The sequence below is a fragment of the Neolamprologus multifasciatus genome, chromosome 19, assembly GCF_963576455.1.
Source record: "Neolamprologus multifasciatus chromosome 19, fNeoMul1.2, whole genome shotgun sequence".
NCBI lineage: Eukaryota > Metazoa > Chordata > Actinopteri > Cichliformes > Cichlidae > Neolamprologus > Neolamprologus multifasciatus.
The window spans coordinates 29,177,106-29,189,323 of record NC_140457.1 but is presented as its reverse complement, the minus strand read 5'-3'; the positions used below and the strand labels follow the sequence as shown (position 1 = coordinate 29,189,323).

At 39.8% G+C, this 12,218-nt stretch overlaps 1 protein-coding gene across 1 annotated transcript in view; it reads right to left on the bottom strand.

The window, feature by feature from the left end:
- Positions 1–12,218, bottom strand: part of enpep (glutamyl aminopeptidase) — a 38,505-nt gene that overhangs the window by 1,536 nt on the left and 24,751 nt on the right. Inside the window, exons 12-19 of the mRNA XM_085144500.1 lie at positions 11,506–11,642; positions 11,263–11,318; positions 11,012–11,162; positions 5,149–5,222; positions 2,124–2,228; positions 1,372–1,545; positions 723–863; positions 83–164 (exon numbers count right to left, since the gene is read on the bottom strand). Coding sequence (XP_085000626.1) covers positions 83–164; positions 723–863; positions 1,372–1,545; positions 2,124–2,228; positions 5,149–5,222; positions 11,012–11,162; positions 11,263–11,318; positions 11,506–11,642 — 920 coding nt within the window. The remainder of the gene's footprint in view (positions 1–82; positions 165–722; positions 864–1,371; positions 1,546–2,123; positions 2,229–5,148; positions 5,223–11,011; positions 11,163–11,262; positions 11,319–11,505; positions 11,643–12,218) is intronic.

Sequence of the window (12,218 nt, the reverse complement as noted above, 5' to 3'; positions counted from 1 at the left end):
TAATATCTATTAGCTACAATTAAAAATCACTGCCGAGTTTGTATAAGGGCAAAGAGAAAGTTACATAAAAGCTCAGGCTAACCTTCCATAACTGGAGCTCTGTGTTGAATCTGGTGGTAATTCTATTGAGCAGGCGACCAAGGTTCCTGTCATCGATGGTGTACCTGGTAAAACAGTGTAATATATCATTTCCAGGAGTGAGTTTAAAGAAATTCTCTTGTCTTTCCAGTTGTGCCTGTGTGACTGGTGCTTTCATTTTTGGGAAGTGGACAAGTCCTGATAAAATGTCTGCATTCGATGACCTGCTAGAACACAACTAAATTCAGATTATTTCTACCAAGCGTTCTCCCTCAGATACCTTAGGACTTTACAGAGGAACTGACAGTTTAAACCTTTGGGATGAATCCCTGTGAGTAAAATAAAAGACGTGCAGTTTCCCTCCTCATCTGGTGGAACATCAACTCAAAGTGGTGACATGGTGGTGTAGTGATTAACACTGTTGCTTCACAGCAAGAAGGTTCCTGTTTTAACCCCTACTAATTAGTATTTAATTCAAAACACACTTAACTCTATTAATGTTATAACAGAACAATAGAACTAGACCAGTCTGACCATTTACCAGCCCTACTGTTGGTCAAACATAAATAAACAAATGAATCTACCATCCAAAGTTATGATCATGGTATGCGTGCTTACTTTGTGTGCTGGCTTATTGTACTGACCTGTTTACCAGATAGTTCCAGTTGAGTGTACTCCACTCCCAGGCCATGCTTTGGCCAAGTGGATTATAGGATACGTATTGGACCAAAGTAAACAAATCCTGACTCCTCACTACGCTCTCATCTTTTGTAGCCTCCAGGAGCCTGTTAGACAAGAAAATGTACTCTTCCTCAAAAAGGGGAACGTTTATCTTAGTTGCTTAAGCCTAAGTTTAAAGGCAAAAAAGCCTGTGCCAAAACCAGAAAATTACTTCTCCAAAAGTTGATTCTGTTCATCTGGACGTAGCGTTTTCTGGGAGAAACGTTTCGTCACTCATCCAAGTGACTTCTTCAGTCTCAGCTGACTGCAGGTTTCCGCAATCTTATAAATAGTACATTTGCATAAGATTGGGGAAACCTGCAGTCAGCTGAGACTGAAGAAGTCACTTGGATGAGTGACGAAACGTTTCTCTGATTGAGAATGCATCAAGACAGAAAATGACTTGCACTGTTATTAATTCTTATACTTAGGACATCAGTCTACAGAAACATATTTTCAGTGAGTCTGAATTACAGGCACAGACCTAATGAAATACGGGTTAGCTAAATATCACGTAATGAAACTCTAGAAGACATGATAAGTGAACCGGTCAAAATAAATCAGTGTTATTACCTATAAAGAAGCTCCACGTTTTCCACAGATGCCAGTCCATACAGCAGCTTGTCCTTCTCTTGGGCCAAAGACGTCTCTTTATACCTCTGTAACATTATGTTCCAGTTTTCTTCACTGCCTGAATTCTTCATGCCGTATCGATATACCAGTAATCTCAGGTTGACTGCTACGCTGCTGTAGATCAACAGATAATTACATTGTGCAGTGAAATAAGTTAAATTATTGTTGTTTGGGTTTCTTTTTCAATTTAACCTTTATTTATACAGGTAGTAGCATTGAGAGCCAAGAGAGACCTGTTCCAGACAAACATATTAAAATTACAACAATAAAAAAGCTACAGTTGTCTTATGTAAACAGTCATATTAAAAACAAGAACAAGTTCCCAGAGATGATTTCACAAAAACATTTGTACGTCTTTTGAGGTCTGCAAGTGAAATCAAGTGAGAGAGCTTCAAATTTTTCTGCAATGTATCCCATGAAGACGGGGCAGAAAAGCAGAGTGGCTTCTTCCCACGCTCTCTACAAACTGATGGAACGGTGAATGTAATGATGTCCTGAGACCGCAGTCTGTAACTGAACTGTTTGCATAAACAGTAAACCAGAAATAGATTTGAAGTTAAATTGACACCAACCATCCTGTTCATTGGTGTCAACCAATTAATTACTGTGTTAAAATAATAATGAGAATAGAAAATATATAAGTTTTGAATAATATATTTTCTGTCTGTTAGTTAGAACACTGGAGAACTTGCCTAAGACTTCCACTGATCCACTGGTCAAAAATCCGAGAAGCTTCGTTCAGAGCATCCTGATCTCCCATCTGACAAGCGATGCCAAGCACCGTCTCCCTTAGTAACCTGCAAAATATAACATCATTGAATAGCCTCAGAGCCCTGACCCTGCTCCAACATGAGATAAGACTCATTTGTGCCTGAACACAACTCGCCAAGGACTTAGTTACTTATTTGAACTGTCAATTTTCAAAACCAATACAGCACCACTTGTGCAATACCTCGCTTTTCATTACTTTTATGGACAGCATTATGCATATGTTATTAGCATAGGTGGGAAGTAACAAAGTAGCAATACTTTGTTACTGTACTTAAGTAGAATTTTCAGATACCTGTACTCGAGTATTTCTTTTTCTGACACGTTTTTACTTTTTACTCCTAATATTTTCAAAACAGACTCTTTAGGGTCAACCGTATCATTTATAGGGTTTATACTCAAGGCTTAAAGTGGGCGTGTCCGTAAGTTGTGTTCGTAGTACTTCAGAATCTATCTACCGCTACAGAAGAGGAGTGAGCATGAAGGGAGTTATGTTTTTTAAGTGGCAGGTAATTTCATTTTTTTATGACCATTTGGAGGTGTTGGAGCTATTTGTTCTTATTTTTTATTATTTTGAAATTAGTTAAAGTTTGTTGTTAGTTTACTTATATTTTGGGGTTTATTTACAAGTTTATTTGTAGGTTAATATTTGTTTTGATGTTTGTTTGTTGTTACTTTGTTAAATTAGTCAGTAAGAGCTGTAGGGCCATTTTTGTTTCTATAAATAAAGAGACTGGTATAGGACCAGCATGCACTGGGGTGGACCTATGGTTTTTTACCAGAGCAGGAGAAGCAGCAGGAAGTAACAAAAAAATGGATCTTGTTATTGCCAAACTGGATAAATAAACCATAAAAACGCAACTTTCAAGTTTGGACAGTGGACTTCTTTTGCCTGCGTACGAAATAGTGTCTCAGTGCAGCAGTGGCTTGTGGACTTTTAATTGTGGGATGTTTGGTTTGTCAAACAAAAGGAATTGCCACAACAGGAGGTATAGATATTTAGCATTTTGTTACCCAAATAGATATTTCTAGATACAGTTGACTGGGACTGAATGTTTCCTGTATGATGGATATTCAAGAAATGTGTCTTTGCTGAGTCAATGTTTTGATTCTTCAAAGGAAATACATTTTCCATCTAGTATAACATGTTCTAGATTTGTTTATCTCTTTCTCATATCACAATGAAAAAATTAAATATCTGGATTGTTTTAAATGGGTGTCAGTTTACACGGGATAAGTGAAGACTTAGTTATTTTTAAGAGTTCCTATCAGACTGTCAGAGAAGTGTTTATGTTGAGGTTTTTAAAGCAGTTATGACGCTTAACACTGGAGCTGATGAAAGTCACATTAGAGATTTTTACTTTTCCACAAAATACATGTTCTAGGTCCAGCCAAGGCCTGTGTAATAAGCTTGGTTTAGTTCATTCTGAAACATATAGCAACCTATTGGATAAGAAGCAGTGATAGAAACTTCTTAGACCACCATTGTGTTTTGATTTTTACAAGTTTTTATACTCATCTGTCATGGTTGATTTTTCCATAAAAAATTCAAATGTTGGAGTCTAGTGATCTAAATATAAATATATTTGTTGGCCTTTTTTTTTAGCTTTATTAGATAGATGCAGTTAAGACTGATAGGAAAGCAAGAGGAAACATGCAGTAAAGGGCCAGACTCGAACCCCAGCCGGCCACTCTCAACCATGTGACAGTCGTCTGTGCATCCGACGGAGCTAGTGATCTAAACCAAGTGTGAGAAGGTTTATTAGGGATCAGTGAAAATAAGTCGTTTATTTTCGGTAGAATCATCATTTTAATGGTGGCAGCTCTTCTCATGAGTGATATGGGTTAAGTTGTCCAACGTGTGAGATCTGTTTTTAATAAAGGATTATGAGTCAACCTTACCAGGTCTGAGAGCTTGGCAGAAAACTGTATACCTGGATATCTAATGTTACCTGACTGTAGTGGAGTGCTGGTGGTGTTTTGAAAATTACAGTTCTGTTGCAGACCTGTGGATTTACTTCTGCGATGGAGTAGTTTGATATGGATGATAACTTATAAGTGTGATCGTCTTTACAAGCGAGGTTTGTGAGTTCCTGAGGAAAAGTGACACATCATCAGCATATAGGCTTGTCTTATGGTGTGTATTTTCAGTTTGCTGCTGCTGATGGCTCAATGAAAATAACAAGAAGTGAGGGTGAAGCAGACAGCTCTCTCTGGTGCCCCACCGTAGGTAGTGAAGTCAGATGATTTGTCCTAACACAGACATGTGGAGAGCTGTAAAGTCTTTTAATCCAGTCTGTGAAGAATAAAATATATCCAGCTTAGAAATTCCCAGTTTACTCGATCAAACGCTTTCTCCACATCTATGGAGACAACTGTGGTTTCTAGTTTGTTGATAGAGCAATAATCTATTAATTTACATTTATTATTTGCTGAGTGTCTACGCTTGATTAAACCTGTCTGGTCAGAATTAATTATGAATGAGTGATTTTTTTCTAATCTTGTGGCAAGGACATTGCAAAGTATTTTAAGGTCTACATTTATAGTACTAAATCACACAGCAATAGTTACATTACAAAATACATTTTGGGGCATGTATTCTGTAATCTGTAGTGGAATACATTTTAAAAGTAACCTTCCCAAAACTGTGCAAGACACCGGTGACCTGCATTAGCTAACGATCCTCCCAGTCAAACAGCAGACGGTGAGTGTGGGAGGGTCGTAACACTAGTTATTAGGTTACTTTTTCACACAGGGCCTGGTGGGTTTGTATAGCCTTTTCACATCCATCATGTTGTATTTACCTGGTATTCAGTGCATATTTACCTACATTGTTAAACATTAAAGTTTAATTAACGATCTAAAACATTTAAGTGTAAGAAAAATGTAGAAAAAGAAAAAGAATGAGGAAGGGGCTGATACTGTTCGACAGAACGATTAATGTTGTACCTCTCCGTCTGTGTTCCTTTATCCTCCCATCCAAGCTGTGTGGCGATTGCTTTAACATGGTCACGAAACAGTTGCTGGAGAAAAGAAGCAAACATTTTTGTTGACTGTCACAGGAAAACCAGTGCAGAAATGTCACATTGCAATATAGAAATGTAGTTTCTTCTGAATCAGTGATTACTGTATTTTTACATATTTAGACTCTAGTCTAGAGCCACCCCTCATTTCTTCATATTTTGCTGAGAAAACTGGAACATTTTAAACATTAATGAAAATACAGTATATAAGACAAGAACAGAGTTTCTGCATTTGTTACAGACATGAAAGTCAATCATTCTTGTACACATCAACAACTCGTTTAGACAAGACTTGTTATGGGGGATTGGCTTGTATATTATGTATTGCTAATGCTTTCAGCTTCAGGTACATGAGCTAGTGCAGTGGTTCCCAAACTTTTTTTGCTAGGCCCCCTTTGTTTTTCAATAAAAATGTTCGACAGAATGGCAGATAGAGACAAAATACTGTTAATCTGACTATCTGCAGGTTTTACACGCTTACACACACACACAGTTACTGTGTAACTGTATATAAGTTACAGTTACTGTCCCTCCATTTACAAAGGCAGAGGCGCGACGGTGTGATTATTTTACATGTAGTTGTTTTTTTCCTGTGTAATAATGTTCAACATTGATATCAATACGTTTTTCAAAAAATGCCTCTCTGTGCAAAATGGGTTTAAAAACATAAACAGCTGTGGGCTCCTGTTTGTCCGTGATTTAAACCGGGGGAACAAATCGTGGCAGGATCAGCCTGATGTTATTTGTATCCTGCTGTAACTTTACTGTATAAAGAGCAAACATCTCCAAAATGTCAGGAGTAGTTAGTCATTACAACAAGTGCTTGTGAACTAAAAATCAAGAATGTGGGATCCTGTTTGTCCGTGATTTGAACAGCCCAGCGCTGCTTTCTGGCAGATGTCTTCCATCAGAGATTTCGGATGTTGTTTCTGGAATCTGCTGGAGCCACTCGCCTAGTTTGGTGGTCACTGCATGCGGATTACCACTGGGACCACTGGTACCCTCACCCTATGCACCTTCTCCATAGCCAGTCAATGATCTCACTGAGGGGGTTCAGGCCTGTGCAGAACAGCAGTGGGGACAGCGCATCTCCTTGGTAGATCCCGCACTTGATGGAGACCTGTGCTACAGGCGTGAAGTTGGCCTCTAGTGTTGTACGCCACATCCCCACTGAGTTCTTGATGAAGGCTTTTAGGGTCCTGTTGAACTTGTACAAGTCTAGGCATTCCAGGATCCAGGTGTGGAGCATCGAGACATAGGCCTTCTGTGCACAGGTTGGTCAGCCTAGTCTTGCAGTCTCAGGTGACTGCTCTGTCCACCAGCAGCTCCTCTGGTTTTCCTGTATTCCTTTCTGTGCCCCGCTCATGTTTTGAGCCATGTGCCTGTTTATCTTAGCCGCTATGATGCCTGACAGTAGCTTCCATGTGGTACTGAGGCAGGTTATTGGCCAGTAGTTGGTCCCTTGGGGATCAGGACGGTCTGTGTCACCATCCTGGATCTTATGACCCGGCGGTTTCAGTTTTTGTGTTTTGTTATTTTTGTATTATGGTTTGAGTCCACGTTTTAGTCCGTAGGTTGTTATGTTTAGCTATTGGTTGTCAGATTTCCTTGTGTAATTGCTCCTATGTCTCCCTCTGTATAGTTCTGAGCTCCTGTGCCTTGTTTCCCCTCATGTTTTATCCCGTCTTTCCTCAGCCCATGATGTCTGTGCTCTCTCTCTCCCCTCCCGTCTGTGTCTCTGTGTTCTTCCTGTGTTACGTTTAAGGTCCACATCGTGGGTTAGTATTTTCAGTTCTGTTTCATCCCTGTCTTGTTATGCGTAATTGTCCTCAGCTGTGCTCCCCGTGTGTTCCCACCTCACTCATTACCTTCTGTGTATTTTTGTCGGACTCTCCCTCTGTTCCATGTCGCGTCGTCCCTCATGGCTGTGTTTCTTTGTGTGTTTCCCCGTGAGCTAGTTTATTCTTTCCCAGTTTAGTTTAAATTAGTCTTGTATGCCTTTTCCTTTGCCAGCAAATCAAGCTGTGGTTTTTGAGTTCATTCCTCGTGTGTGAGAGTCTGGATTTTGAGCCCAACTCCTGCCCACACACAGCCGAACCTTGACAGTCTGGCCTTCAGTTGGCTATTCTGGGTGTCTGGTTCATTTGTACTCAGACGCTTATGGAGTGCTCTCAGCTTCTTCAGCCAGTCGGATTGAACCATATTGGGACCTGGTGCTATCCAACTCTTCAAAGTGGAGACCCTTTTTTGGATGTCTGCCACTGTGACGGTTACTGGCTCCCTCTTGCCGTAACATTTCTGTTGTACCTTGTCAATCTCTAGCCGTGAGAGCAGTTCCTTCTTCCAAATGTTGGAACACTGAGCTACTAGTTGTTTCGCCATCAATCTGGATTCTGGGTATCAAAGATTCTCTCACTGGTGTCCGAGGCAGGCTTGGTTAGCACTGTGGTGATCATTTTAAAGTGTCTTTGTGCTGGTTTTCATCTTTGATTTGTGCTGTCTACTTTGTGTTAAATACTAAGAGAAAGATCACATGTGTGTCCTCATTAGGGATTTGTGCTGGTGTCAGGGGCTGTAGCCTGTAGGTTTGAATTGTTAATTGGCAATTATGAGATCGTAAGTTTGAGATCATTTTATAGAGTAACATGAATTGTAAATGGTAAATGGCCTGTATTTGTATAGCGCTTTTACTAGTCCCCCCTAGGGACCCCAAAGCGTTTTACACACCCAGTCATCCACCCATTCACACACTGGTGGAGGCAGCTACAGTTGTAGCCACAGCTGCCCTGGGGCAGACTGACAGAAGCGAGGCTGCCATATCGCGCCATCGGCCCTTCTGGCCAACACCAGTAGGCGGTAGGTGAAGTGTCTTGCCCAAGGACACAACAACCGAGACTGTCCGAGCCGGGGCTCCAACCGGCAACCTTCCGATTGCAAGGCGAACTCCCAACTCTTGAGCCACGATCGCCCCACAAAAGTAACTTAACTAGTATTATAACAAATGTCTTTCTTCTGCGTGCCATTAAGTAACGTACTGCATTACTTTTGAGAAAAGTGTTCCATGTGATTCAATTCAATTCAATTTTATTTATATAGCGCCAAATCACAACAAAAGTTGCCTCAAGGCGCTTCATAGATACAGAGAAAAACCCAACAATCATATGACCCCCTATGAGCAGCACTTTGGCGACAGTGGGAAGGAAAAAACTCCCTTTTAACAGGAAGAAACCTCCAGCAGAACCAGGCTCAGGGAGGGGCGGGGCCATCTGCTGTGATTGGTTGGGGTGAGAGAAGGAAGACAGGATAAAGACATGCTGTGGAAGAGAGACAGAGGTTAATAACAGATATGATTCAATACAGAGAGGTCTGTTAATACATAGTGAGTGAGAAAGGTGACTGGAAAGGAAAAACTCAATGCATCATGGGAATCCCCGGCAGCCTACATCTATTGCAGCATAACTAAGGGAGGATTCAGGGTCACCTGGTCCAGCCCTAACTATATGCTTTAGCAAAAAGGAAAGTTTGAAGCCTAATCTTAAAAGTAGAGATAGTGTCTGTCTCCTGAATCCAAACTGGAAGCTGGTTCCACAGAAGAGGGGCCTGAAAACTGAAGGCTCTCCCTCCCATTCTACTTTTAAATACTCTGAGAACAACAAGTAGGCCTGCAGAGCGAGAGCGAAGTGCTCTAATAGGGTTAGTGATATGTGTAAGAACTTTTTTGCTTTCCTTTCAATTGAGTAATGACCCCAACACTGATCACATCATCTGACATTTACAAACATTTGAGCACTCAGCATGCAACGTCTTTGATATGCTACTTAGAGATGGTGCTGACAAACCCAATTAGAATTGATAAGGGAATCAATAGGGAACCCAATCGATAATTGTCATTTCTAATGGAATCGGAATCACTAAATTCTTATCAATTCCTAACCTTAGTGATATGTCCCAGTAAAAGTACAGTGTAATCAGATATTAGGGTTGCTATCCACTTTTATCATATCGATTCTCTAACTAAACATAAGAAAAAACAAAAATGGATACATTTCTGTTTAACTTTAGTAGTGTGTTGATAAATGTAACATGAAAAGCTTAAAAAACAGAGACATTTCTTCATGACCTCATACCACTGAGCCATACAGCAATACTGGTAAGATGACTTGATCTGAACAACTATAACAGTTCCACAGTTCATACCGTCTGAGTTGTTGGTATAAACCTTTTCATCAATTCAATTCAATTTAATTCAATTCAATTCAATTCAATTTTATTTATATAGCGCCAAATCACAACAAATGTCGCCTCAAGGCGCTTCATAGATACAGAGAAAAACCCAACAATCATATGACCCCCTATGAGCAGCACTTTGGCGACAGTGGGAAGGAAAAACTCCCTTTTAACAGGAAGAAACCTCCAGCAGAACCAGGCTCACTACCAAGTTAAATAATTTGGTAACCAATGAAATCAGCTCTGCAGGACTTGCACTCATATTATTATTCTTCAGATTGATCTGGGTTTTAACCTCTTCCTCAGAAAAAGTCTTGAAATTAAATATTTAAGTAAATTTGTATTAAAATCAAACAAATCTGTAACATACGGCTTTAGATGTTTATAATCATGAAACTCCTCTACTGTTATTCCATCACAGGTAATCAGTTGTGAAGATGTTCCTATTCATTATCATCCAATACCCTTTAGCATCCTTACTTTTATAGTTAAGTGCATATTAGTTTCTTTTCTATACTTAAGTTTAAACTTAAGTAAACTTTTACCCTGATGGGGGTAAGGCTCAGGGTGTCCTGCCTTAATCTTTTCTTCTTACACTCATGATACTATTAACATTAACAGTTTTCACCATACCATATCTAATATTGCAGATTTATCACCTTCAACTTTGTTACTAATGTATCCAATTTTTAAATTTTTTTTTTTTTTTTGGGAGGGGGGGAGGGGTCAGAAATTATATCCTTAGACACATGTAACCCACTAAATACATACCTAATTGGATGATCTACACTATTAACAAAACCTTTTCCTTCCTTCCAACTTCTTTTTATTCCTTCCAAGCTCAGTGAGAAGCTCGTCAGAGCTTGTTAACTACATTCTTCTCCCACCTCCACCTTTTCAACGCAAAACAAATTTTCCTCCCCAAATTAGGAGGTATCTGCTTTAAGGCTGTGACAGATGTGGCAATGCCAGCTAACACCAGCATCAGAAAGAAGCATATGAACACTGACAAATGCCAAGAGCTTCCAAGTGCTGTAGCAACAACTGGAGAAGATGTGGAAGGTAAAGTCCAACACAGAACACCCAAGGAGACACACACGTTGTATATATGGCATATATAAGTTAATAAGTATTTCTACCTATCTCACTGTTATGAGCATTATTTCCTGGGGACATTTTCTAAATGCTACAGGTTGATATTATAATGTAGAAGAGAGATTAAAACTATCTCACCTGGTGTATACAATGGTCATAATATCAACGAAGCATGTGAAACTTGCACATTTCATTGCAGATGGAAACTCAATGTTTTACCCAAAGCACAAGAATATCATCTAAATTGCAGCTATAAAAACTATGCAGATAGTGGGATTAAAAGTTGGAAATGAGTTGAGACGTATTAATATTATTTATTAATAACAGCAATAATAAACTGACAGGTTTATATACTGTGGCCATATTTTGTTTGTGTTTCTGATTACAATGATTATTTGCTTTTAAATAACTGAGCGCTTAAATGTGAATCATACATAGAAAGACAGAAGCGTTAACGTTGTGATTACCTGAAACTTTGGGTAGAGGAGAGCATTGCTAGACAACATGTTCCGGACGTAGGCAATGGAGGCATCCACACGGTCCCAGACTATATACCCCGTCTCATTTGTCAGATACTTAGTGAGGTTGAAGGCGTGACCGTAATCTATAATGTCCGCTCTAAACAGTTAAAAGAAAAAAGATTAGTATTCTGTATTTCCGATTAGACATCAATTATTTGTTTATGCAGATTTCTTTGAGTGTTTTGATGATATCCAACCTTGCAAGAGCAAAAACATCATCAATATAGCTCGTGCGATCAGCTGCATCAAACTCCTGGGGGGAAAGAGATTCAGAAAGAGTAACAGTGAGCCCCATGAATACTGTGGTATGGTTTGGCTCTGCCTGTTCATTTTCTAACTCCTCCATAATAAGAGTTTAGCAACCCAGATAAAATCTATAATATGATTGGTTGAGTGTAGAATAGATATTATTATATTCAAGTGGGGTCTGAAAGGTTTACCAAATGGTTGGTTTGAAGCTGTTGACTAATAGCAGTCCACATGCGGTCATCATGGTTGACTCTGTAGAATCCAATATGATCATCGTTGACCTTTAGCAGCCCATCCGCTAATGGTGAGTAACCGGTGATGGTTTTCTCTGAAAGTAGTCATTATAAGAAGGTGAAGGAAAGTGAAGGAAATATTATGAGCAGTACTGTTTAAAAGTTTGATGTTTAAAGTTAATTGTTACTTCTCTGGTGGGGGCAAAGCCCCTGGTTGAGAGATACTAACTAAAGCTCGCCTCAAAGCACAGCTCAAGCTCTGGAACCAGTGTCTATCTATTTCCCCCAAGATGTGCCCTCAGTGGGAGGTGGCAGACTGGGATGAATTTACTTGCATCCTCTTGGTTCAATAACTGCATGTTCAGTGTTTTACCCAGTGGATAAAAGGGTTGCCTCCCTGTGCCATCAGATCAGGGAATGGGTCCCCACTGTTGTAACTATGCACCAAATAACAGTTCAGAGTACTCAGCATTCTTGGAATCACTGGGTAGAATGGTGACCAGTGCTCCACCTGTGGTTTGTTGTGCTGGGGCACTTCAACACTCACCTGGAGGCTTGTGACCGGGAGGAATGGCCTGCCTGATTTTTCAGTACTGATCAGTACTGATTGCCCAATTAAATGGTAAATGGCCTGCATTTGTATAGCGCTTTTCTAGTCCTTAAGGACCCCA